The sequence below is a fragment of the Brachypodium distachyon genome, chromosome 1, assembly GCF_000005505.3.
Source record: "Brachypodium distachyon strain Bd21 chromosome 1, Brachypodium_distachyon_v3.0, whole genome shotgun sequence".
In the NCBI taxonomy this organism is placed as follows: domain Eukaryota; kingdom Viridiplantae; phylum Streptophyta; class Magnoliopsida; order Poales; family Poaceae; genus Brachypodium; species Brachypodium distachyon.
Window position 1 is genome coordinate 25,561,092 of NC_016131.3, and position 24,798 is coordinate 25,585,889.

Sequence of the window (24,798 nt, forward strand, 5' to 3'; positions counted from 1 at the left end):
TGGCCAATCAAATGTTATTGCCGATATAATTTAGTGGGATGTATAGTTAGATATAATTTTTTTCAAAAAGATTTTACCGAGTAAGTAACTTGAAAAAGAGAGTTAGAATGGTCATTTATTGTTAATAGAAAACAAGGAAGAAGAAAGAGGAAAATGTGTGGTGAGAACAAGTCAAAGGATGCGAACGGCAGACGACGGCGACCAACGACGACTCCAACACAAAAAGGCCAAAAACCCAAACACAAGCAACCAAACACTCTCTCTCGCCTTCCTTTCCTTCCCCAATCCAGTTCCCGCGATTCCATTAATTCCCCCGTGCTCCTGCTCCAATCCCGCGCCGAGATCGAAGCACCGGAGCTCCTCCACCAAGCTCGTCTATCTACTCGACGCGCCGGAGCGGCACGCGGCACCACACCAGCCTGCCCCATGGGGTGCGTGTTCTCGAGGCGGCACGACGGCGAGGCGGAAGGGGACGAGGGGCCGCGGCCGCGGTCGATCCACCACCAGTACCAGCAACAGCAGCAGCAGCGGTCGCCGCTCGGGCCCGCCTACGACGCGCGCCGCGGCCGGTACGGACCCGGGGACTACGACTCCGGCGAGCTTGCCATCCCGCCGCCGCCGCGCAAGCAGCTCCCGTCGCACAAGGTACGCTGCTGCTACATACCGCCTCTCATCTCATGCTGTCTTGCTGCTTGCTACCCCCTCCCTTTCCTCTCTCCTTGCGTGCGTGTCTCGCTCTGCTCTGCTCGACCGCGTTCGACTCGCGCTGCTCGCCGGCTGGCGGAGAGTCCGGCGGCCTTTGAATTGATTCCCCGAGGGAGGAGAGAGAGCACTTGATTTACAGATGGCGTTTGGCCCGTTAGGTAGAGCTACCCGGTTCAATCGTGAGAAACGCGCGTTGTTGTTCAATGGGATGGTCCCTTCTCTTCCCCCCGCTTCTTCGGGGAATTCCAATCCGCCGAAGCTTAATTTGAGATATTGCATATCAAATCAAATCATACTGGTCCTAGTGAAGCTTAAGCCATCTTCTCCGGTGAAGCCTGCCATAGTGGCCAGTCGTCGTTTCAGGTGAAGCTGCAGCGCAGTTCGGGATTGGCCCTGGCGGTCTTCGACATAGTCAACTTCGTCAGAACAAAATTTTGTTAAGAGGAAACACAGCTGTCGGCATGGACGTTTGGAATCAATCACCGTGTGCTTTCAGCGGAGCAGGGCCCATGGGAACAGATACTACAAGAAGCAGCGCCCAAAACGGGCACGAATCCAGGGTGTGAAGTCAAGCATTGCGGCCCTTTGTTTTTTCGCATTGCAAGCTTTGTCATAGGAGGATGATTCCTTTCACTTGGAGATGGGAAGGGCAGGCCTGCTTTGTTTACATCCGGGTTGCTGTCAGCCATTGTCTACTAATTGGACTGGTCAAGCCAGAGACCCGGACAGAAACTTCCACCTTTGTTGCCGTTGACCACCTTTTCATGACATCATGGAGCTTGAGATATTGTACTAGACTTCCTCTCGTAAATCATGAAATTGGCCCCTTTGATTTTACAGTTAGAAGGAAGCATACCGGGTGTAAAAACTGTCGTGAATTACATGGTTATGACAATAAAGAAGCAGTCCCGGTGGACATTACTATCGACGTGTTTACGGAATGATTTGGACAATTGATCCTGGCTGACACCCCATACCAAGAGATGGGAAATCTACGCCACACGACACTGAAAATGATGATTGGGCTAAGGGAATTCAATTGATCGTATCCGCGTTGTTCTGATAGCTTCTGTCTACTTTGATCTGGCCAATGAGCATCAGCGAGCATCTTCAGCAGGACAATGAACTTGAACGGATTATGGAATTTCCTTACAAGGAGTAGCATGCACTTCAAATTGGAAATATCGTACCGTAGTAACAATATTATTTAATTGGAACAACATAATTAGTTCAAAACAAACATGTCTTTCTGTTTTCATATAAGTTTTGACTTTTGAGATTGATTACCGTGCATGCCACATGGTAACATTTTTCCTTTCTTAGTTTCTTTATTAAAAGGTAAAACCGGTTACGTTTCTTAAGGCTAAAGGGTCAATTCGTCTCCCTTTTTCTTCTACTTGCTTTCTGCTGTAACTTGTTATCACTCCATTGGATTTTCAAACATAGAAATCATAGGGTATTTCTAGCAGAGTAGCAGCGGCCTTTTTCACATTAACTCTGACATACTAAGTTATGCCAGGTATCAGAAACAGGTACATTTCTGGGAAGGGCCAGCATTGCTGGTCTGGAAAAGGCTGTCGAGGTGCTAGATACCCTCGGCAGTGGCATTGCAAGTTTGAATCATGGCAGTGGGTTTCTCTATGGAGGAACAAATCGAGGAAATAAAGTTGACATCTTAGCATTTGAAGTTGCAAACACAATAGCTAAAGCTTCTAGTTTGTGGAGATCGTGCTCTGACGAGAGTATAAAAGAACTGAAGGAAGAAATTTTGCATTCGGATGGTGTGCGAATATTAATTTCCTCAAATTCCAGTGAGCTCTTGCACATTGCTGCTCTTGACAAAAGGTATTATTGGTTCAGAAATAAGCTGGCCTAGATCTTTGTTTTATTTATCTTACATAATCGTGGTTGATGTGGACTTTAAATGGAATTCAACAGGGAAGAGCTTGCCATCTTTTCAAGAGAAGTAATTCGATTTGGTGACCTGTGTAAAGATCCTATATGGCATAACTTGGGACGGTATTTTGACAAGTATGCTTCTGAGAAGTATGCACTTATTTTCTCATGTCACTATTTACCTCTTCTCAGCACTTCTTGTTCCGAACTTCATGGGTTACTCTGTTATGCAGGTTAATGGCAGATTTTACGCCCCAGGATCATTCAAAAGAGCATATGGAAACTACTGTCCAGCACTTGATTACTTTGGCTCAAAACACTTCTGTATGTGTTTCTATGCCATAATAACTCTTTTGTTTTAACTTAATTTCCTCATTTCTATACTTTGGGAGCTGCCGGATACTTTTTAATAATCTAATGTTTATGGACACAAAAATTTCACTGTCATCAAGAACCTTGCAGTTTTTATAACTCGAAATTGAGTTTATTGCAGTTTTTATAACTCGAAATTGAGTTTATTGCATAACAGCCAACTAGCTAGGAGTACGGTTTGCCGGTGGACCAAACTATTTTTTGCATTACACTGGCTTGAAGATTACGCTAATGAGCTAGTTCTATCATTGCAGGAGCTTTACCATGAATTGCACGCGTTGGATAGATTTGAGCAGGATTTCCAAAGGAAATTTCATGAAGAGGAGTCTGTACCAGCAGCTAGACGAGGTACAAACAGACTGATGCTGTTGTTCTTAAACAATCACTGGCTAAAAATGCACGCATATTGCTTTTCCACTATATCACCTGCAAACAATGATCGCAGTATGCAAGTAAAAAATTTAGTGAGTAGATCTTAATACAAAACGTTACTACAACGAGCACTATAGTTTTCCATTGAAGGGGACAATGATGTTTTGTTTGGTTGTGATGCGTATTTTTTCTGTAGTAAGAAAGTTGGTAAAGTAAAAGTTCATGTGTTCTTTCTGGATGTTTCATATATTACCTTTTGCAATCCAAGTGAACCAATTTTTGGCAGGTACTGGAATAAATAGGCAGGTAAATCAAGCATCACAGCAATTAATCTTACATAGAGAACCAGGGAACAAAAGAAAATTTTGCATTTTTAGAGAATAAGCTACAATAAATGGTAGTTTACCTTCCAGCCGGGTATCGTTAGAGAGATTCTGATAGATACTTAAATATTTATGTCGCAGTAGACTTTTATACAGCCATATTTGTAGTTGACATTTATTTTAACGCTCCATGTACTGCTAAAGTTGCAATTAGAGATATTTATCTTATTCAACTTTTGCTCTTTGCAGAGAGTGTTATGATTTTGCATAGTGAACTGAAGCGCCAAAGGAAGCTTGTGAAGACTCTGAAGAAGAAATCCTTGTGGTCCAAACCTTTGGAGGATGTAATTATCTTCAACCACATTTGCTTGTGCTACTTGTATATTACCTTTTTTGTCTCTTCGAAGGTGCTAACATTACTTTGTGTTTTCTCTATCCAGATTGTAGAAAAGCTTGTTGATATCGTCATATTTTTGCATAAACAAATCCGGGATGCATTTGGTGAAGCTGGTAATTAATTCTCAATTGGATGCTTTATTCTTCCCACAAAATGTATCTGAAAGCATCCTGATACTTCTCTGAATAAACAGTTCCTGTAGGTACCGACTTCATCGATTACGAACAAGTTCAGAACAGAAGGCTTGGTCCCTGTGGTCTGGCACTACATTACGCTAACATTATCAATCAAATTGAAAATATAGTAAGTTAATTTGACAATGCATGCCATGTTTAATGTGACTGCTTGATGTCCCACTTTCCTTATGTTGACTTAGGGTAACTTTCCATGTGATCTCAATATACCATGTGTACCTATACAGGTTTCCCGACCACTCTCTCTTCCTCCTAGCGCTAGGGACAATCTGTACCATGGACTTCCAATAACAGTGAAGTCAGCTCTACGAGCACGGTTGCAATCATGCAATACTGAAGAAGAGGTTTGTCTTACAACACTGCTGCAGACAAAATGATTCATTTCCATTTTATTATTTTTGCAAGTAGAAATGTTGAACTGACACTCTGGGAGTACACATTTATGTCCATTTCCATGATCATGCTTCAATTCTGAAGCACTGTAAGCTGGATTACTCCATAATGTGATAGGCATTTTGCATATATTTTCTGGACAAGCAAGGACTTGATTCTGTTGCTAGCCTTTGCACGTCAATGCGCACACACTGATCCTTTATTATTTCCTGCAGCGTTCTGTATCTCAAATCAAGGCTGAAATGCAGAAAACCCTTCGCTGGATTCTGCCAGTCGCAGAAAACACCGCAAGGTTGGTTGGGTTCTTAGTCAATCTATTCAGACTTCTGAGCACAGTTTTTTTCCAAATAATTATTGTTTTTTATACTTATGTCAGAGCACATCAAGGTTTTGGATGGGTCGGCGAATGGGCGAACTTCGGGTGAGTATCAAGTCTTGATTTCCTTGTCCCTCTTGCATTTCCTACTGACAACATAGCATCAACTCCTCCCCTTTTAACAACATAACCTAATAACATCGCGATTTTACAGGAGTGACTTGAACGAGAAATCAAGTCCCCGGCACAGCGTCACTCGCGTCCAGACGCTTCATCACGCAGACAAGGCGAAGACGGAGCAGCACATGCTCGAGCTCGTGGTCCAGCTCCATCATCTCGTGGTCCAGGTGAAGAACCGAGGCTACGGGCACAAGTCCGCAAAGCAGGGCCGTTCTCGATCCCGCAAGGGGCCATCGGACATGCAATCCGAGACCCAGCACAACACGTCTCCGATCAACAACAACAACGGTGGCAGTACATGCCCAAGCCCGTTGTCGGACTCGGAACGCGAGACGCTGGACCACCTGAGCTTCAGGAGGACGACGAGCTACGGCAGAAGCAAGAGCTGCGAGCCTCCGCCCGACAGAGGGAACAGGGCGCACCGGAGCTGGGACTCGTGCCGGAGCCACGGCAGCTCTCCGGCGAGGGAGTTCGGTAAGAACTCAGCTTCGCGCCGAGACCAGGCAAGGGATCTGGATGTAATAGATGGGCTGGACATACTGAGGACTTCATCATTTTGTTAGAGAGATGTATATACATGCTGCACAGAGTAGGTATTCTTTTGCCATCTTCTTCCGGCTCGCCGATTCTATATAGGAGCAGTATCTTGTATATGTGTGATCTGCCTATATTTATACTTTCTCTTAGTTTATGTACATAGTGAAAAATATATATACAATAACTTAGTAGTACTGCAGCTTGGTGATTTGAGTCGAAATACGTTTAGAAGATCAATAGTGATGCTGCATGCCTCACTCAAGTAAAAGAAGAAGTGGTTCTTGTCTTTCCCTGTGTGTCTGAATTTAATTACGCTTCTGGCCTTCCAGTAGAAGATCTGTTGGTGTAGCTCTTGTCCTCACAACAAAATGAGTGCCTTCCACCACAACTGTTTTATTCTATCTTCTAGAAATTAAAAGGAAAAGGAAATTGGTGGTGGTCCCAAGCTTATCCTATACTGTACTGATGATATCTTCCCCAGGTCAGATCAGCTGGCCTTCCATCTTATCAGGATGCCTGTATGCACTGATAATGCAAACACTCTCCCATTTCCATTTCCCGTCCATGTCGGCCGCTCCCATCCATGCCCCAGCCAGCTTGTTTGATTGGCCTTCGTGTCGGCGCCGTCTAGAGTAATCTGGATGCACGGCGCCGGCAAATGATCGAATTCGCAGAACCAAAATAGATACTCATCCTGGCCGTCGCAGACGTTCGCACCTAGCCTTCACTTTCAGACAGCCAGTGGGCAACAGGCGCCGGATTCAGATAACCACAAACACCGGAATAATAACAAGGTCGCCCAAAAGTCAAAAACTGATCCTAAACAACTAAATATCAGTCCCAGCAACAATCAGCCTCACTCACATGAGCTAGCTTAGCTCAGCTCAGCTGGGGTCTATCTTGTCCGTTTAATTTTTCTGGGGAAGAAGAGATCGAGAGAAGCAATCATCTCCCGCCACCCCACACGAATTTATGGCGCGAAAGCAACCGCCTTGGTCTTAGCATTACAGAAGCAACACACACTCTGCACTGCAGGAGTGGGGAGCTAGTGGCTGTGCTGCTGACTCAGCAGAGGCTCACATAGATAACACCGTATATAATCTTCTTCTTCTTCTCTGATGCCTGATGGATGATAAAAAAGGAAGGAGATAAGATCAAGAGCTGGACGTACGGTTGGCGCACACAGACTCCCCAGCCCCCTCGAGTTCCTATAAATCCACTGGCGTCTTGTATATTTGTCCACAGTCTCAGAGATAAGCTGTGCTGCGCTGTACTTCGCTCAGATCTGGGTCGAGAAATTCCTCTGGATCGAGAGATGGCTGCGTTTGCGTCGACGGCGGCGGTTGTGGTGGCGGGGCCGGTGGTTTTGCCTTGCCGGAAGGGAGCAAGGAGGTGCGTGGCGGCGCGCGCTATTGCGGCTGCGGTGGCGGCGCCGGCGGTGGCGGGGAGGACGCACTACGAGGTGCTCGGGGTGGGGGCGGGGGCGAGCAGGGGGGAGATCAAGGCGGCGTACCGGCGGCTGGCGAGGGAGGTGCACCCGGACGCCGGATCCGGGGACGGCGAAGGGTTCATCCGGCTGCACGCGGCGTACGCCACGCTGTCCGACACCGACCAGCGCGCGCGGTACGACCGGGAAGTGGCGGCGCTCTTCCGGCGGGCGGCCGCGCCGGCGTCGTTCCGGCGGCGGACGTGGGAGACGGACCAGTGCTGGTAGGAGCACGCCGGGTCGCCGGCTTCTGCGGGGCCGTCCGATCCGGACTTGACGGCCCGGATCGAGCCACGCGGACGCCTGATCTGTGGACGGGCACGACGAGAGGCGGTTTTAAAGATCTCTTGTGCGCTCGATCAGCAAGCAGTGCCGCTAATTTTATTTTATTTTTCAAACAATATACCAGCCGTAATATGTAAATTAATCATCTATCATGGATTAAAGATTAAGAGTAACTCTTTCTCGGTCAATTTAATTAGAATGAGAGGACAATGACCAGTTCAAACTCCGACGAAGATCTTCTCATCCTTTTGCATATCTCGGTGAATGAATACATCGGATAGTTATTAGCGTCGATTTATGAATAACCATTTTTCTGCCGGCTAAGAAAAAGCATACATAACTCTTTTCATAGTGGAATTACTGAGTGGATAATCCATGCCGGTTATTTCTTAGATTGTCACGTCAACATGTCTCTGTCGTGAATCATTGGATATAGGAGAAAACAGTGGCAGATGCATAACAATGGTTACTCACAAAAAAATTACTCCCCATCCGTCCCAAAATGCAGAACATTTAATTTTGGTTGGTCAAAATTTCTAAAGTGGCCATTTGTCTTGCGAGAGCAACTATTGTCTGATTTTGTGAAACGTTCTAGGTATTGTATGGGATTGGGTAGCCCGCTTGAAATGGGTGTAAATTTTTATGGGTGAACCGGTATTTAGCATAACCAGTTAACCACTAAAAGAGCTTCTTACGAAAATTACAACTCTTTTTTAAACAGGCCCGTTGTACCGTAGATTCTCGTGTGGCAAAAAAAAATACAGTACTCACTCTGTCTAACAAAAAATGTCTCAACTTTGACTAAATTTGATTACATCTATACATTTAAATTCTAATAAACTTGAGACATTTTTTGTTGAACGGAGAAGGTATTACTCCCTCCGTCGAACAAAAAATGTCTCAAATTTATCAAAATTTGAATGTATCTAGACATAAGTTAGTGTATAGATGCATTCAAATTTAAGTTAAAATTAAGACATCTTTTGTTAGACTGAGAGAGTACTAAGCATTTGAAAAGTAAAGCAGGAGTTGAGGGCTGCTTGCTTTTTGAATCTAACTTTTTTTGCATGAGAATAGTTCGAGCCTTCAACTGCACGTACGGCATCACGGGAGGCCCGACCCAAGCCCATTGCACGGAAGGAGACCGCATGGGCCGTGTGAGAAAGCCTCATGGGCTGCTGGTCTTACGGTGTAGCATTTGTTCTCCTGAATCCTGAATCAATCTTTGTATGAGCATTCACCCCGAGAAACAAAGTTCTCTTTTTTGTTTTTACGGTAGAAAAAAAAAATTCTTACTGTATTTCATTTTGAAAGAAAAAAATATTCTTAATTGATCGGGCGTCATCGACACATGCTTAGCTAACCTGTTTTGATTTGGATTCTGGAATTAGTATATGTCCTGGCTTGTTTCGATCCGAGTCAACTCACCGGCCGCGGCCAAGAAAACAAAAAACAAAATGTTAATCTAACAAAGAATGGATCGATCACCTACTTGCAACTACTTACAAATCACATTGGAGTGCTTGAACGAACCTTCCTTCAATGTTCCTTCCAAAGCAACAAACTAGCTTAATATCCACCCCTTAATTTAACATCTCATGACAACATTAACATTTAACAATCCATATTTAATTAGCTTATCTCATTCATGGAACTGACATGCCAAAATTTTATTCCTAATTCGTCTGGGCATCTCTAATTTTGCCTGATCTCCCTCCCTGTGCTGTGCTAGTTCCTCTCTTTCTTCCTCCTCCATGGTAGGAGTTCCAGCTGGTCCAGGAGGAGCACTGCTACTTCTCTCTTTGTTCTGCTTCTCCTTCCTCCAAGGTATACCAAATTATTGCTCCTTCTTGTGATCAATGTGGTAAGTAATACTCCCTTGGATCATAAATTATTGCCGTTGTTTTAGTTCAAATTTGAACTACGGAGTATTTAAACTAAACAACAACAACAATTTAATTAGGATCGGAGGGAGTTCTACGGTACGACGCCCTTGCATATACTGTATACGGAGTGCCTTCTTCTTTGCCTTGTTAATTAAACGTTGGAGTTGTTGGAATTAAGCTCTGATCAAATGGCTGTGGATCACCAGGAGCGCGGCCTGAAACGATGTTCACGATAACCAACAGCTGCAGCTACCCCGTGTGGCCGGGCATCCTCTCCAACGCCGGCACCCCGCCGCCGCCCACCACCGGCTTCGCCCTCTCCCCCGGCCAGTCCCTCCCCGTCCCCCTCGCCGCCGGCTGGTCCGGCCGCCTCTGGGCCCGCACGCTCTGCGCCTACAACAACTCCTCCTTTTCCTGCGTCACCGGCGACTGCGGCACGGGCACCCTCGAGTGCTCGGGCCACGGCGCCGCCCCGCCAGCAACCCTCGCCGAGTTCACCCTCTCCTCCAACACCGGCGCCGGCGCCGGCGGCCTCGACTTCTACGACGTGAGCCTCGTGGACGGCTACAACGTGCCGGTGCTGGTGGCGCCTCGGGGGAACGCGAGCTGCCGCGCCACGGGGTGCCCCGCGGACGTGAACGCGGCGTGCCCGCGCGAGCTGAGCGTCAGCGTTGCCGGCGGCGGCGTGGGCCCGTCCGGAGCGGCGCGCGGCGTCGTGGCGTGCCGGAGCGCGTGCGGGGCGTTCGGGACGGCCGAGTACTGCTGCAGCGGGCCGGACCACGGGACGCCGAACACTTGCGCGCCCACGGCGTACTCGAAGTTCTTCAAGGCCGAGTGCCCGGAAGCCTACAGCTACGCGTATGATGATGCCTCGTCGACTTTTACCTGCGCCGGCAATGGCAATGGCGGCGGGTACGACGTCGTCTTCTGCCCTGGCGAGTCAAGGTGAGTGAGTGAGCTCTCTGTTGGATTATTCTCTTTGGACCGGCTAGGCACGTCGTCTGAATTATAAAAGGATAGCCTGATACTAATACATTGCTTCATGACGTTGTTTAGCGGCGGGAAGGCGTCCCCTCCGGCCAGTGCTGCCGCCGCCTACCCACCAATGGCGTTCTCATCGGGTGGAGCAAATCCGGCGACGACGACCAGCCACGCCGTCATCGCTGTCCTCCTCCTCCTTTTTATCATAAACCTGGGTTTATAGAGTGCTTGGGTTTTTCAGAGTGTGCTCTTTCAGATGCCACCCAAGCAGTAGAATGTCATGTTCATTGCAATTTTTGTGTAGATGTTCTGTAATGGCTGGAAGATTTGATAGTTTAGCATATATACTTTGAAGAGAGATTACATTTTTCGCCGCCCGGAGAGAAAGCTAAAGGCAGATAACTTCTTCAAGAGTTGACAGATGTAGATGAACAGAGAGATGAAAATTTCGTTTCAGCTTTCAAGTTCTTTCAGTAGCTTCGGCGATAGCACATGAGACTGAACAAATAACCTCATGGTGAAGAGGCATCTAAAACAGTGATCTGTAAGCTGTGCCCATTTGCAAACCTCCAGTGCAAATCTTTCCATAAGATTTTGACTCTTCACTATATTTTCACATGATCAAGAACTGAGCTGATTTGCCGCGAGGTAACTAGTAATGCACACTAACAACATCCAAGCCCTGTTACAGAACGACTATTAAGATAACGAAATACTCCAGTATACAAAAGGGCGCTTCAGGAATCAGGCAACTGCGAAGTCGAACTAGCTAGAGTATCATTTAAGGTAGCTAGGTACATGGACAAAAAACCCTGTATATCATGATGCGTTTTCGCACGGAAAAATGGACGTCCCTCAAAACCCATCACATTTCCAGCACTGAGAGAGACAAGCCTCTCACCTTCTGCACCTAGATGAAACAACAGTTCTAAAAAGAGCGACTACAGCTCGTCCTTCTCGTACTGCTCGTGCTCGGGCTCCTCCGCCTTTGTGGTCTCCTTCTCTTCCACCTCAGGCTCCTCCACCTCCTCTTCCTCTTCCACGGTTGCATCTTCGCTCAGGTCCAGGCTCTTCTGCACCGACCTGTAGATGCTCGAGGCAAAGTCCTTGGGGTCAGGCAGGTTGAACCCGCTCTCCATGAGAGCCGTCTGGTACACCAGCCTCGCCGTCTGCTTCAAGCTCTCGCTCTGCACACATCACAATAGCGATTTAATGTCGCCGTTGTTTGCAAGGGGTTAAAAGCAAAGATAGGCATCTAGACACTGTATTTACCTCGCTGTCCTGGGCAACCTTGTCGCGGAGCTCCTTGATGATTGGGTGCCTGGGGTTGATCTCAAGGACCCTCTTGCCGCGCATGTAGGCCTGCTTGCTAGCGTCCGAGAGGGTCTGCGCTTGCATGATCTTCTCCATGTTGGAGCTCCACCCGTACTTGGAGGTCACTACCACACAGGGAGTGTTGTGCAGCCGGTTGCTGATCTTCACCGAGTCGATGCTCTCGCTCTCAAGAGCCTTCTTCCACCAGTCGGTCAGCTCCTTGAATGATTCCTTGAGGTCCTTCAGCTTCGAGTCCTTGCCGAGCTTCAGGCCCTCCTTGGACACGTTCTGGAACTTCTTGTCCTCGTAGTCCATGAGGTATTGCATCAGGTATTCATCGACAGGGTCGGTGAAGTAGATAACCTGCAAAAATAGGCGGGTTCCCGTGTTACTTGCCAAGTTGTATACAAACTTGAGGTTAACCCTGTTGGCCAAACTGGCGCCAATCAAGTAGATAACCCTCCAACAAAAGACCATTCTAATTTTACCCTTGTTATTATTATTCATTTACAAAAACATACCTCATAGTTCTTCTTGGTTAGCTGCTCAAGGAATGGAGATTTCTCTAGCTGTTCCTTGCTGCTTCCTGTAAGGTAAAAGATATCCTTTTGCCCTGACTTCATCCTTGAAATATACTCGTCAAGAGAGACAAGCTTGCCATCTGACTTAGAACTGAAACATATACAAATTCAGTTCTCTGTCCCAGCATACAGTACTTCATCATGACTAAATTAAAAGGAGTGCAGAATACAGAACGAACCTCTCAAATCTCAGAAGCTTGGCAAGACGGTTCCGGTTAGTTGCATCTTCAATGATCCCCAGCTTGATCGATTTGCCAAACTCATTCCAGAACTTGGTGTACTGGCCCTTTTTCTCCTCCAATGCACTTTTTTCTTCATCTGCTTACAGAAGATGATCTATAAGGTCTACTGTAAATATATAATATGTGACTTGACTTTCCCAGGAAAGCTGGTTACCTGTCTTGTCCTTGTTGCTGTACTCATCAGGATCCTCCTCAGCAAGTTTCCTTATCATGTCAAGAGCCTTGCGGATTAGTTTCTTCTTGATGGTCTTCAGGCTGCTATGTTGTTGAAGCATTTCTCGTGATACATTGAGCGGCAGTGTGTCTGAGTCAACAATACCCTATAGAGAATGTATAATAGCATGTTATGGTCTGTGAAAGTCAATGGACAAAATATTGGATTCATGAAATAGCAATCCATTACCCTCAAAAAGCTGAGATACTTTGGGAGAAGATCATCAAATTCATCGGAGATGAAAACTCTTCTAACATACAACTTGAGGTTTGACTTGTTAGCATTGTAGTAACTCTCATAGAGATCATGCGGAGCCTTAGGGGGAACAAAGAGCAAAGCTTTGAACTCAACATCACCCTCAGCACTGAAGTGGCTCCAAGACATAGGCTTGTCGTCACCAAAGTCCTAAAAGAAAGAGTGAAGTCAGACGTTGTTTCTTATTTTTCTTCTACAAGTCATAAAGCTTCCTTAGTAAAGGTTTTCTCTCCTAAGAAGTCATAATTGCAGTATGTACCTTGGCTAGTGAGTGGTAAAACTTCGAGTATTCTTCTTCGGTAACCTCCTTAGGGTTACGAAGCCATACGGCCTTCATATCGTTCAGAAGCTCCCATTCAGTAGTAGTTTCCTTTACTGTCTTTGTCTTGGGCTTTTTCTCTTCACTGTCTTCTGTCTCTTCTTCCTCTGTAGTTTCCGTGGCTACATAATAATGCATGATGCATTAGCTACTGCATGCACACAACATGGTATGATCTAAGAGAACTGAATAACATTGACTGAAAACTTACTGGACTCCTCTTCACTTGATTCCTCCTCGTCAGCTGGCACTTCGACATCAACCTCCTTCGTTGCCCACAAGTAAATGGGGAAATTGATGAACTCAGAGTACTTCTTCACCAAGTCCTGCAAAACAAGCATCCATGTTAAACAAATCATACATGAACAATGCACATGGTAGCAGATGTGTTTCATTGTATAATGTCCCCAACAGATTACTAGACAGAAATAACTATGAAGTGTAAGATAAAAGAGACTGCAAACATTTCCACTTGCTCTTGAATGTACCGCATAAAATATTCATCAGTCAAGATTGATGGATGCGCTAAATGCAAATGAGTGTTCCAGTTAGGGATGACGATCTGCTCTTTTTATTTAGAGAAACTAATTTACCGGTACAAGTCTATGACTTTAGATTAAGGCCAGATATAATAAGTCCAATAAAATGTGCCCATATTTGATGTTGCAGCCAACTTGAAATATTAAATCTCAATAACAATAAAGGCATGCTTATACGGTGATACCTTTAGTTTGTCTTCTTCCAAGTATTCCTTAGCCTCGTCACGGAGATGTAGTTTTATCTCAGTTCCACGGCCCAGGGGTTCATTCCATGTATCCTCAGAGATAGCGAATGATCCATCAGCTTTGGACTCCCACACATATCTATCAGAGAGAAATTCAACAGCACAATAGCATGAACCAAATTGCAAAGGGAAGGCAAGGATGAACCAAAACAAGGTACCACTGATATGTTAAAACGACAAGGATATCAATGTCTTACTGTTTGTCATCATTGTGCTTGCTGACCACTTCAACATAGTCAGCAACCAAGTAGACAGAGTAGAAGCCAACACCAAACTGCCCAATGAGATTGAGGTCACCTCCAGTCTGCATCTTTTCCACAAAAGCTGCAAAGGTTGCATGCAATTAACGTTATCTAAAAGCACATTTCAAGGATACTTATGTGACCATATGGTGCTTGGTGCAATTTGTACACAAATCATATCAACAACGCTGACTTTGCACAGGTATTTCAAATATTATGGAGTGGCACAATCAGTAGAAATGAGCAGTACCTGAAGTCCCAGACTTCGCAATGGTTCCAAGGTTCTTAATCAGATCTTCCTTGGTCATGCCAACACCCCTATCCCGAATGGAGAGTATCTTATTCTCCTTATCTAACTTAATCTGCATATAAACATTCCAGATGACTTAAAGGTCATTTCAAAAAGCAAAGGCATGTAAATCTGTAAAGGCCATCAGCTTTCCTGTCCACTGTACCTGGATTTCAAGCTTGGCAGTGTCACCTTCACCCAAAACCTCCTTATCAGTGAGGCCAAGGAACCTAATCTTATCCAAAGCCTACAGAAACCAAAGTCATCACCCTTATTAATTTGCACGCACAATGCAATCTAATCACATAAGATTAAAATAAAATGCAATCCATACATCAGATGCATTGGATATGAGCTCCCTCAGGAAGATGTCCTTGTTACTGTAGAGTGAGTTGATGATGATGTCCATAAGTCTGGACACCTCAGCCTGGAACTCAAACTTCTCTGCTGAATTCCTGAGGGTCTTTCTGGAGATAGACTCGGACTCCCTTCACACATCAAAACAATATTGTAAATCCAAATGTAAACACCACGAAAAGTGGAAACAATCAGCATTGATCAGGATATCTTGCTCACCTCTTGACAACCTCAGAGTCCGTGGACAAGCCATGGGGAACGGCCCCAAGCTTCTCCTCTACCTTGGGCAGGTCAGCCAACTCGTCGCTGCTCTCCTCAGCATTGACTTGGAGCCTCTTAGCTGCAGCACATCCAGGATCAGACAGAAATTTGGTGCAGATTTACAGCAGATAAATACAAGTGGAACAAAGTAGATAGGCCTTTGAATTCACCAAGAACATTATCTTAAGAGTGCCGTATCAGTAACAACCAACACTAGATTGACGCTAAACAAACACTAGACTGGCATAATTTGACAAGAGCTACTGGACTTGTGTAAACCCTATTAAAACCTTGGCCTTAATTAGCCGCATAATTTGCCCAAAGATGCAAAACCTACGACGGATCTAAGAACGATGTAAGCAAGTAATGTCGAACTGTACATACACCCTGCCATTACATCAGATCGGGGTGGTCGCGAACTCACATCGCCAAAAGCTAGATAAATTCAAGCGCGAGATCTAGAGAGGGAACTGGACCAAAATTACCATCAGAGATCGCACCTAGACACAGTAGCACTCGCCTCTACACGAACGGATCAAACAACTAGAAACACTACTATCAATTTATTTTTGGCGAAAATTCTACGGCGAATTCATCGCATCGCGCGGGATTCAGACTTGAGAAGTGGCACGAAAATCACAAGGGTAAGTGAACTGGAGAAGTGATCTACCCGCGCTCTCTCCAAACCCAACAGATCGCAAACTACGGCGTAAATCCGGCGAGCTCCCGCGGGAAATCAACCTAAACAAATCCCGCGGAAAATCGGGAGAGGGGAGAGCTCCGGCGGCGCGGCGGCGGCCGGAGAGGAGGAGGAGGCTTGCCTGGATCGGGAGAGAGCGTGGCGAGGAGGAAGACGAGGAGTAGCGCCGAGGAGAGCGCCCACTTGCGCATCGTGCCGGCTCCGCTTCACTCTGCTGTGGTGGAGTTCGTCGTCGTGTTCTTCTTCTGGCTTGAAGCCGAGAGAGCTTCCGGCCATTTAAACGGGCTCTCTCTCGCTCCCGGAGGAGACCCCGCACGCCCGGTCCACGCGGGCACGATCTCGCCACGTGGACGAACGGACGGCAGCGATGTGGTTCCGTCCACGTGGCGGGCCGTTACTGGGCGATGCGGACGAGCTTGACGTGGAACACGAGCCGCGGAGCGCCCTCGGCCGTCCGGCGGGCCGAGCTGGATGAATGGGCGGCCAAGATCTCGTGGGAGCGTTAAAGCGCATGACACGTGGAGAGCTGCGATTGGCGAATGCCTGTGTCGTCGACGTCGATGTGCTAGAATGTTCGAAGCGGGGCGTGCTCAGTGGATAATTCGTTCAGCGAAGAGGACTTATGATGGGTCCAGTGCGGGGCGTCCGAGTCCCACTAGTCAGTCAACGGGTGTTGACTCGTCGCCGTGCATCGGACGTCACAGTTCGTTTTCCTGGGCTTTTTGGCTTTGCTACTGGCCCATCAGCAGATTCAGCACCCGTCCAGCCCAGCCCAGCGAAACGTGTGTTGGGCTTACCTTAACGGATGCATCTGCAAATCTGCTGCCTCAGAGCTCGAACTCCCCTAAACAAACTCCAGAGACCCCTCAAAAAAAAAAAAAACTCCAGAGCTAGAGGCCTCAAAAAAAAAAAACAGAGCTAGAGCTAGCGTCAAGACATAAACTCCAGAGCTAGAGCTACAGACTCCAGTGAAAATTTCAACAGCTGTTCAGGTCTAAAGAATCAAATAATTAAGCATAAAAAAATGAATGAACTCAGGAATGACAGAACACAGGCATAACACCAGCTACCCGAAAGAATTCAACATCCAGAATGAGTTTACTGTTTACATTATATTATAAGGTTCATAGGCAACTTGAGATCTACACAAAACTGAATGTGTCTTGACACAGCACATGGATGACGAACTTCTAGTTATTCATGATTCCCGTCCAATTCGGATCAGTCGATACTCTTTATAAGAGAGCATGCGGGACTTGGTGAGGATGTCAACTCCGAGAACATAGCTGAACGGGACAAAAAATAGAGGACGATCTCCTGATAGCTTTAGAGCTAACAAACTTGCAGCGCCACATGCACCCCAGAAGCATCATCCAAACACTCGACAATTCGAAACCAGGTAGAAGCTAACAATTTATACAGTCTTTCCTTGTACGCAGGAACTAGGAGTCTCTGCCACGGAGAAGATAAGCACCCCAGAAGTCCTGAAAGAGAGCAGTAGAAGTGTGTTAGTCAAAACCAAACATCAGCAATAATTCCAAGCGGCTTTAAGAGGCAGGAAAGGCAACGGCAAAAGAAAAGCCACAGCAGTACAGATTTGCATGTTCTAGCTCAACTGGGTAAAAAAAAACATACCAAGGTGCATAGCAAGTAGCAACTGCTAGCGATTGTTGGTCTACTAGTAGAACCTAAATTACTTGTTGATATCTTAGTTTTTTTATATAACTTCAGTCACATGACTAGAGATGAACAAATAACACATTCTGTGGCGAATATATTAACAAAAAGAGAATCAGATGTAAATATTACAGAAAACTAAGCGACAGTGTCAAAACTAAAGCAGTCTAAACTATATTAAGCACTCCTTCCGATCCATATTACTTGTCACAGTTTTCTCTAGATAAGCATGTACCAACACAATGAAACGCTTTAAGATATATGCGTATATAGACAAAACTGCGACAAGTAATATGGATCGGAGGGAGTAGATCAATAATAGAAGGGTAAGACCAGTGCATTGTGAAATAGTACATCTTAGGCTACTACCTAACTGAACTAACTCCATTCATGAACGAACTTTCTAGTGAGAAACTGGCAATTACCATTCATGAACGAACTTTCATGATAATCTTCACAAAAACGACCACCCAAACAAAAACATTATCATATAATCTCTAATAACTAGTGATTCAAACTGAACACACTGCACAGGTGGCAGCTGGAATATTTGTGACATCAGTGCTGTCCTACAATAATACTCCCTCCGTTCCAAAATATAAGGCATATTTTGCTTCTTTATGACAACCATTTGATCTATAATTACTCTAGTTTATAACTTATGTGACATAACATTGATATCGCTAGATTCATATTGACAGGTACTTGCTTTACACATAAATCCCATATGAATGAGTGTAAATGTTGGAACAAAGCACGCCTTATATTTGAAACGGGGGGAGCAGGAAGTATTCCCAGCGACTAAAAAGATTATGACAGAAGCAAGTGAAGCAACCAGTCAATAATTTTTGCTGAACTAATAAACCCAAATAAAAACAGATTATTGTATGGAGCACCTAGGTCCTTATAGTTTTTAGTCTCACTTGACACCAGAAACAACCAAGGTTTTCAGAATATATGGAAACATATAAGAAGCTTTAAACCAGAGAGTTTGTGATAACTGATAAGTTCAATCATGCAAGCTCAACAACAATCACATTCTATTTGCCTGCTCATAAATCCCCCAAAATGGCTAGGTTTCTAGTACCATTGTATGAGTCAAGGCTATGGTGCCTTTAAAGTGGCAGTAGCCAAGTTGCAAAACCAAAATGCATCCAACTACCATGCAATAAATGAAATGCACCGCTCGATAATAGTTCAATAGCACACAAATTTAAGTATTCTCTTATCAAAAGACTATATGCAGCACAAGCATCTGCCATCTAGCCTCATGAGTTTACATACTTGTACAGGATTTGAACATATCGAAAGGCCGAAAATAAGTAACTTTGTCCTAGAATGGTGTTGCTAGAAAAAGAATGTCTCAATAATAGAGAAACAAACATAACTAACCTTCACTTCTTTGCATTCGGCAAACAGCCAAAAGGCATATTAGACATACCCCCACAGCCTGGGGAAATTGTGGATCCAGATTTCGCGCTCCCCAAGCACTGGACATTGACAAAATCACCGGTGCCCTGCCCAAACGCCTGACCATTCATAGCACCATCATCACCCACTGTCCTCATCTGCATTCCCGGATTGCAATACAGCTGATCGTTGCATCTGAAATCACAGGAATTCATGACCTGAGAGCCACCACCAAGAAGGTCAACACCACCAGAGACCAAATCAACGTTCTTCACGGGCCGCTGATAAGGGAAAGCGCCGATCTCCCCTTCAATCCTGCCTCTAATATCAACGAGCAGGCAGCGAAGCCTGGCGACCTCGGCCTCAAGCGCCGCATGATTCTGAACCTTCTTCATGAGCTCCTTGTTGAGGGCCTTGAGATGGACGACCTCTTCCTCGAGCAGCGCCGTGTGGGCCTTCTTCTTCTCCCGGTACTTCCTGACGGCGGCCCGGTTCCCCGAGGGGCGGCGCTTCTTGGAGGTTCCCGAGGTGGTGTTCTCGGCGGGGGACTCGGCGCCGTCGGAGGAGGCCGAGACGATCTTGGTGTGGACGTGGACACAGGTGTGGGTGTGGGAGAGGTCATGGACGGGCGGGTTGCAGGTGTGCGTGTGGGTGCAGGCGAGGTGCTCCGTGTCCTTGAGGATCTCGTCGAAGTAGCTGTCCATGGAGCAGGCGCCCGGGGTCTCGGTGCCGCCGGCGGCGGCGCCCGAGCACAGGTACGTGTCAGGGTTGAAATCGAGGTCCCCGTCGTCCATGGCTGCAATTCGGCAGCGGACGAGAACACGCACCTGGGGTAGGTGACTGGGGGTTTATAGGCTTCGCCGGCGGTGGGGCTTTCGGGCGGGCGGCGGGCGGGGGCGAGGGTTTCGGCGGCGCCGGCGGAGAGAATTTTGTGGGGGAATTCGGTGGGGTGGATTTAATCGGTCCTCGACTGCTCGCGATGAGATGCGGCGGTGGCGACAAATATCAGCCGCCGGGAGATGGACGGTGGAGAACGATCTGACCTTTTTTTTTCCTTTTTTTTTCTTTGCAATTCAAATTTGGCCTCAATTGGTTATTATGTTCAGTAGAAATGTTTTTCCAGCTCAAAAAAAGGAGAGAGAGGAAAATGGTTATGTTTTTGCACGTGACTACAAAGAATATTTGATGAGTTGCAGACTAGGCCACATGGAGCATCAAATTTGTACTAGTCATTATTTTCTGACATGTATATTCCTGTAAAACTTTTTTTATATACAGAGAGATTTGGGTTGCAAGACAAAGCTAGAGTCAACTGAGAGCAGCGAACTTGTGAGTTGTGATTTTATTTTACTATCTAATATAGATGTACAGCTAAATCTTACCTTAGTAAAGAGTTAGTAGGTATAACCAACTACTGTAATTCAAACTCGTTAGGTGCATTGTAAAACAATGAGGAGATTTGCTCAGATGCTTTGGTTGTTGCTTCGCTGGTGTCACCATTTTCCTCTGCCCGCAAATGACGCCAAAAACATCGATCAAATCACGCTCACGCCATCAGCATGCATCAGAGCAAATGATTTGAGTGTCCCAGGTCAACACCAATAAACAGCAGCAACCCACACCAGTTAATCAAAGAACACCGAACTTTGTTTCTTTCGTAGTTTTCTGCGTTGAACTAACACTGCACAAACGAAAACAACGATACTCCACTCAGAAACACAACAGAAAACGTTCACAACAGCAGAGGGGAGGACACAGTAGGGAAGCTGCTGCTGGTTGCCAGCTCCAGCACATAATATCTACAAGCAGCACATCAGCTGGGACTTCTGGGGGCAAAGGTTCTTCTGGTCAGGACAAGGATCCAACACAGCCGGTTGCGACGAGGAAGGACGGCTTCAGGCTCTACTTGCTCTTGCTGCTCTTCGCCCGGAGATCGGCGGCTCCGGCCTTGATGGTGGACTTGGCGAGTGACGTGGGCTTCAGGGCGCTCTTCGGGTTAAGGGCCTGACGGATCTTGAACACGGCCCATGCAGTCCCAATGGCGTGCCCGGCAGCGTCCATCCCTTCGTTCGTCGCAGCAGCGGCTTTCTCTCCGTACCTGAAGAAGAGGCAGCACAATGTAAAGGAGAATGCTCCGTGTTATGGTACAACAGGGTGCAGGAAAAGGAATGTTTAGCAGAACAACACATACTTGTGGGATACAAGACCAGTTGTCACGGTCGAGGATGTGGATAGCACATCTTTCCCAGCCACCTCTACTGCGTCAGAGATTTTGCCTGTCGACATGGGTAAATGATACGTAAGCGGAATGGCGAGACCGAAGAGCTTGCCTATGGAAGCTAATCTACCAGATCAAGAATGTAAGTTCCCGTGTTACTTTAAAGAATGATGTTCAGGCACACAGAAATTCCATACACCTAACACGGAGAAACAACAAGGCAGTCGACATGCATATTTTGGTACAGAATAATTGGCCCGGGCAAGTGCAGAACAAAAGTGCTCCCAGGATATCACGTTATTATGACTTCAAATGACAAATCCCAGGAACAGATTATTTGATGAGCCGTAAACACTAACTCAATATGATGCTCAGGTTTCAGGAAGCATGGTGGCTTAGTTCACCATATTGAGCCAAGGCCAAGCCACATGCGAAGTAAAACATAATCATTCTCTCTGAACACAGCCTGCAGGACTTATTCTTCATGCAGGACGACATAATGACATAATGTGTGTAACTAAGCCATTTCAACTAAGGTACTGGCAATACCTTATCCAAGAATGGACAAGTTTGTGTCATATGAAACCAAAAGAACAAACGGAAGCGCATCCAACGCATGATTGCCTTCAACTAGTATTGTTTGATGTGCCCGTAAGTGGGGTGTTTTGTGTTTCAAGGCGTAAGGGATATGACTTATTCACCCACACTTCCATAGAAGTTCAAGTTAGTAATAGATGTAAAGAGTGAGATAATTGTTGCCTTCGGTAGTACAGAATAATGACGATCTGTTCAGTGATGCAATTTTAGCGCCATTTTTTAGTCAATTAAAAGATGTCAACCTTCAGGCTCAGTATACCATGAATAAGAACAGTACACTCATTTTGAAAACAAGATCACATACCAAATCCATCAAGCGAAGCAAGAAGAATCTCTCCAGGCAACATACTAAAAAACTTCTTGCCAGCTTTTGAATTAGCCAACGAGCTTGTAAGATAGCCAGTAACCTTCACGACTCCAGACAATATTCCAGATGCCACTTTCTCAGACATTTTTGTCACCTTCTTAACCCTGTAAACAAAAGGTGCGCAGCGATTCTTTTAGACGTATTTGATTGATATTTTAAGTGTACAAACTCAAAGTTATGCAACTAAGCTTAAGGAAAACTAAAATCATGGGAATCATGAAAGCCTAGAAAAGACAAGAAATTCCAAAGAGACAACACAGTCAGCTGAACTGAACCAAGTAGCACAAGTTACTTGAAACATCACGTAACTAGAGATTAACAAGAGACCACTGATCAAGAACTATGACCATACTCACCCAACACTGGGTTTAAACTCCGTATACATTCAAATGCATCCTTATGCTAAAAGGACATAACTATACTAGCTGCTCAACATTATGTGCACATAATGTACTTGGTAGTAAAGCAATTACATTTTCAAAACAAAACAAAATTAGTAGATACAAACAAAACAATCATTCGGTTTAAGTTAGTTGATATGCAAATAAAATCATCAAAATCCGTCTACGTGAAAAAATCGTAACAATGCAGCTACAATCATGTGATCTTTCTTCACGAATGGTCAGGATTCTACATATATGACATAAACATTGAATCAAAGCTTTGCAAAAGTTAACAGAGAACCAGGAGCGCCAAACAACAGAACAACTAAAAATACATGCAACACCACCATGATTACACGAGTGATTTGCAGAGGCTATCCCTACTTATCATAATTTTCTCCTAACTCAAATGAAACACCACTACAGAAGAATGAGATACACATGATGGCACACTGTATCAAGAATTAAACTGCTGATCTTAGTATGAACTTGTGATGTGCCCAAAGCCTGAAGCATTTCCCACTGGATAAATCCGTATGACTTGAATATGCTTGAAAACACATTTGATATAGAAACATAGAAAGAAAGTGTTACCTTTGGATCCTTCTCAGCATCTCCGGGCTGACCTCGGCGTCAGTATCACCTGGCTGGATCCTCTTCCTGAGGACTTCATTCCCCCACCGGAGCCTATCCACCGTCATCACGCCACACCATATTATCCCCTTGGCCACGTTCTCAGCACCCCTCGCAATCGCCTTGGCCACGGCGCCGCCGTACTCCTCCACATTGGGCGCGACAGCGGTCCAGTACGCGGCCGCCTCCACCTCGCCGCGGGCGCCACCGGCGAGCGCCTCGCTGCCAGCGACGGAATGGACGGAGAAGCTGGTGTAGGCGCCGAGCACGGCGTCGAGGCGCGGGTCGGGGGCGGAGAGCGTGAGGCCGTAGTGGAGCGGGTCGGGGCTGGGGTCGTCGTGGGATGCGGGGACGGCGAGGGAGAAGGAGTAGTGGCGCGGGTCGAGCTTGACGGCGGCGACGTCGCGGGCCAGCGGCCACTGGATGGGGCCGAGCAGCGCGGTGGCGGCGAGAGAGGCATCGCCGGCGCGGATGCGGCGCAGGGAGAGGTCGCCCGCGGCGAGCGGGTGGCTGCGGCGGCGGTCGATGAGGTGGAGCTGCGCGCCGGGGAGGCGGAGGAGCACGTCCTCCGAGGGCGGCGGCGCGCCGTCCGGGGTGGTCGGGATCTCGACGGGGGCGAGGTCGGCCATGGTCAGCGTCGGGTACAGCGGCGGGGCCGAGGGGGCGGGGAAGCTAGGGTTAGTAGTAGTAGCAGGGCTGGTGGTGGTGGGGTAGTTGTAGGACGACGCCATTGGGGACCTGCGGCACGGATGAGTCTTAAGGCGGGAAGGGATCAGCAGAGGGAAGAGCCGTGAGGAAGAGGGCGACGGCGGCGGCTTGTCGGCGGCGACGTGGCTGTTGTATAGGGCTGCCCCCGCGCGTGCGTGGCGACGGGGAGTTCGCTGGTTCGTTGGGTCCACGCGGTTCAGGAAGGTGGGACCCAGCTTCGCGGTTTGGGGTGGTTTAATTCAATGGCGTGTGGGAGCTCATTGCAGTTGCTTTGCTTAGCTCGCTGACAATGATGGGCCCTTATGTCAGTGAGCTATTTGGCGGGTACGACCCGGTTGTTCTCTCTCAAGGACTGAAGCAATCTCCGGCCATGTGTTTCCCTCCACGAGTAAGCAATCTCGAGGACAACGATTGCCCTTTGGGAGGTCGGCTGGCCGGCTGGAAACTATTTTAATTTATGGTTTTGTTAATAAATTAAATTTGTCTAAATATGAAAGTGTGTATATATTAAAATACGTATGGATATATTATGCGATATTTTGGTATTTAATACGAGACGGATGGAGTATATATTTTTTTGGATGACCAAGGATAATATTTTTTAAATTGTCTGATAATAGTCACTTCTGTTTGATTCGTATAAAGCTAAGATTTAAGAAGTTCATAAAAAAACATGACTACAGCTATTGCTTACATTATCTGGTTGTCAGATCTTATGTCGTTACATAATTATAGCCATTTCAAAGCAAATACAGCAAAGTGAATTCATACTAGTATGATATTTTGTTTCGTAAGGACCAAATAGCCACTCGGCGATCGCTGGACCCAGCCCATCAGCCCAATGCCCTCCTTGCTGTTACAATCTGTCGAGCCGGCCCACTTCGCTTCCACGGCCTGAGTCCACCAAACTCCAGATTCGTGCGC

At 46.4% G+C, this 24,798-nt stretch overlaps 6 protein-coding genes across 11 annotated transcripts; 3 read left to right on the forward strand and 3 right to left on the reverse strand.

Moving 5' to 3' along the window:
* The first annotated feature begins 233 nt into the window (after positions 1-233).
* On the forward strand, positions 234-5,971 carry LOC100822412. Of its 2 annotated transcripts, none has more exons than XM_003563224.4 (12): positions 234-645; positions 2,225-2,550; positions 2,644-2,736; positions 2,835-2,925; positions 3,228-3,321; positions 3,918-4,012; positions 4,109-4,178; positions 4,259-4,368; positions 4,487-4,603; positions 4,868-4,944; positions 5,029-5,073; positions 5,183-5,971. In XM_003563224.4, exons 1-12 carry the CDS (start codon positions 427-429, stop codon positions 5,709-5,711), a joined length of 1,866 nt encoding a protein of 621 aa, XP_003563272.1. In that variant the 5' UTR covers positions 234-426; the 3' UTR covers positions 5,712-5,971. The 2 variants fall into 2 exon arrangements, with proteins under 2 accessions (XP_003563272.1, XP_010239656.1); XM_010241354.3 differs by having other exon boundaries at positions 235-645; positions 2,644-2,751.
* An 817-nt stretch (positions 5,972-6,788) lies between these two features.
* On the forward strand, positions 6,789-7,629 carry LOC100822719 (dnaJ homolog subfamily C member 4). Its single transcript, XM_003563225.4, has one exon. The coding sequence runs from the start codon at positions 6,815-6,817 to the stop codon at positions 7,397-7,399; it is 585 nt and encodes a 194-aa protein (XP_003563273.2). The 5' UTR covers positions 6,789-6,814; the 3' UTR covers positions 7,400-7,629.
* Positions 7,630-7,839: 210 nt separating this feature from the next.
* Positions 7,840-10,787, forward strand: LOC100826396 (thaumatin-like protein 1b). Of its 5 annotated transcripts, XM_024457955.1 has the most exons (4): positions 7,840-9,320; positions 9,420-9,438; positions 9,549-10,287; positions 10,399-10,787. In XM_024457955.1, the coding sequence occupies exons 3-4, from the start codon at positions 9,566-9,568 to the stop codon at positions 10,544-10,546; spliced, it is 870 nt and encodes a 289-aa protein (XP_024313723.1). In that variant the 5' UTR covers positions 7,840-9,320; positions 9,420-9,438; positions 9,549-9,565; the 3' UTR covers positions 10,547-10,787. The 5 variants fall into 5 exon arrangements, with proteins under 5 accessions (XP_024313723.1, XP_024313721.1, XP_024313722.1 ...); XM_024457953.1 differs by having other exon boundaries at positions 7,840-9,438; XM_024457954.1 differs by having other exon boundaries at positions 9,420-10,287.
* A 219-nt stretch (positions 10,788-11,006) lies between these two features.
* LOC100823353 (endoplasmin homolog) lies at positions 11,007-16,155 on the reverse strand. The gene is made up of 15 exons (XM_003563227.4): positions 16,003-16,155; positions 15,140-15,260; positions 14,898-15,051; positions 14,730-14,810; positions 14,525-14,636; positions 14,230-14,356; positions 13,973-14,111; positions 13,460-13,574; positions 13,189-13,370; positions 12,864-13,079; positions 12,615-12,780; positions 12,398-12,536; positions 12,159-12,309; positions 11,596-12,000; positions 11,007-11,510 (listed from the first exon to the last, which is right to left on the reverse strand). Exons 1-15 carry the CDS (start codon positions 16,070-16,072, stop codon positions 11,265-11,267), a joined length of 2,424 nt encoding a protein of 807 aa, XP_003563275.1. The 5' UTR covers positions 16,073-16,155; the 3' UTR covers positions 11,007-11,264.
* A 755-nt stretch (positions 16,156-16,910) lies between these two features.
* On the reverse strand, positions 16,911-19,956 carry LOC100823660 (basic leucine zipper 23). Its single transcript, XM_003563228.4, has 2 exons — positions 18,951-19,956; positions 16,911-17,365 (listed from the first exon to the last, which is right to left on the reverse strand). The coding sequence occupies exon 1, from the start codon at positions 19,760-19,762 to the stop codon at positions 18,953-18,955; it is 810 nt and encodes a 269-aa protein (XP_003563276.1). The 5' UTR covers positions 19,763-19,956; the 3' UTR covers positions 16,911-17,365; positions 18,951-18,952.
* Positions 19,957-20,570: 614 nt separating this feature from the next.
* LOC100826709 (protein EARLY-RESPONSIVE TO DEHYDRATION 7, chloroplastic) lies at positions 20,571-24,066 on the reverse strand. Its single transcript, XM_003560278.4, has 4 exons — positions 23,128-24,066; positions 22,088-22,254; positions 21,160-21,244; positions 20,571-21,066 (listed from the first exon to the last, which is right to left on the reverse strand). The coding sequence occupies exons 1-4, from the start codon at positions 23,895-23,897 to the stop codon at positions 20,871-20,873; spliced, it is 1,218 nt and encodes a 405-aa protein (XP_003560326.1). The 5' UTR covers positions 23,898-24,066; the 3' UTR covers positions 20,571-20,870.
* Positions 24,067-24,798: the final 732 nt, after the last annotated feature.

Excerpts from the sequence above, each read along its gene's own strand:
- LOC100826709 (XM_003560278.4), bottom strand. The coding sequence starts at position 23,897 with ATGGCGTCGTCCTACAACTACCCCACCACCACCAGCCCTGCTACTACT. Across the intron at positions 22,255-23,127 it reads ATGCTGAGAAGGATCCAAAG|GGTTAAGAAGGTGACAAAAA; the intron begins GTAACACTTTCT and ends TTTTGTTTACAG. Across the intron at positions 21,067-21,159 it reads ACTGGTCTTGTATCCCACAA|GTACGGAGAGAAAGCCGCTG; the intron begins GTATGTGTTGTT and ends CCTCTTCTTCAG.
- LOC100822719 (XM_003563225.4), top strand. The coding sequence starts at position 6,815 with ATGATAAAAAAGGAAGGAGATAAGATCAAGAGCTGGACGTACGGTTGG.
- LOC100823353 (XM_003563227.4), bottom strand. The coding sequence starts at position 16,072 with ATGCGCAAGTGGGCGCTCTCCTCGGCGCTACTCCTCGTCTTCCTCCTC. Across the intron at positions 14,357-14,524 it reads TGCGAAGTCTGGGACTTCAG|CTTTTGTGGAAAAGATGCAG; the intron begins GTACTGCTCATT and ends CAACCTTTGCAG. Across the intron at positions 11,511-11,595 it reads AGGTTGCCCAGGACAGCGAG|AGCGAGAGCTTGAAGCAGAC; the intron begins GTAAATACAGTG and ends TGATGTGTGCAG.
- LOC100823660 (XM_003563228.4), bottom strand. The coding sequence starts at position 19,762 with ATGGACGACGGGGACCTCGATTTCAACCCTGACACGTACCTGTGCTCG.
- LOC100826396 (XM_003560277.4), top strand. The coding sequence starts at position 9,211 with ATGGTAGGAGTTCCAGCTGGTCCAGGAGGAGCACTGCTACTTCTCTCT. Across the intron at positions 9,284-9,548 it reads CTGCTTCTCCTTCCTCCAAG|GAGCGCGGCCTGAAACGATG; the intron begins GTATACCAAATT and ends GTGGATCACCAG. Across the intron at positions 10,288-10,398 it reads TTCTGCCCTGGCGAGTCAAG|CGGCGGGAAGGCGTCCCCTC; the intron begins GTGAGTGAGTGA and ends GACGTTGTTTAG.
- LOC100822412 (XM_010241354.3), top strand. The coding sequence starts at position 427 with ATGGGGTGCGTGTTCTCGAGGCGGCACGACGGCGAGGCGGAAGGGGAC. Across the intron at positions 646-2,224 it reads AGCAGCTCCCGTCGCACAAG|GTATCAGAAACAGGTACATT; the intron begins GTACGCTGCTGC and ends AAGTTATGCCAG. Across the intron at positions 2,551-2,643 it reads ATTGCTGCTCTTGACAAAAG|GGAAGAGCTTGCCATCTTTT; the intron begins GTATTATTGGTT and ends GGAATTCAACAG.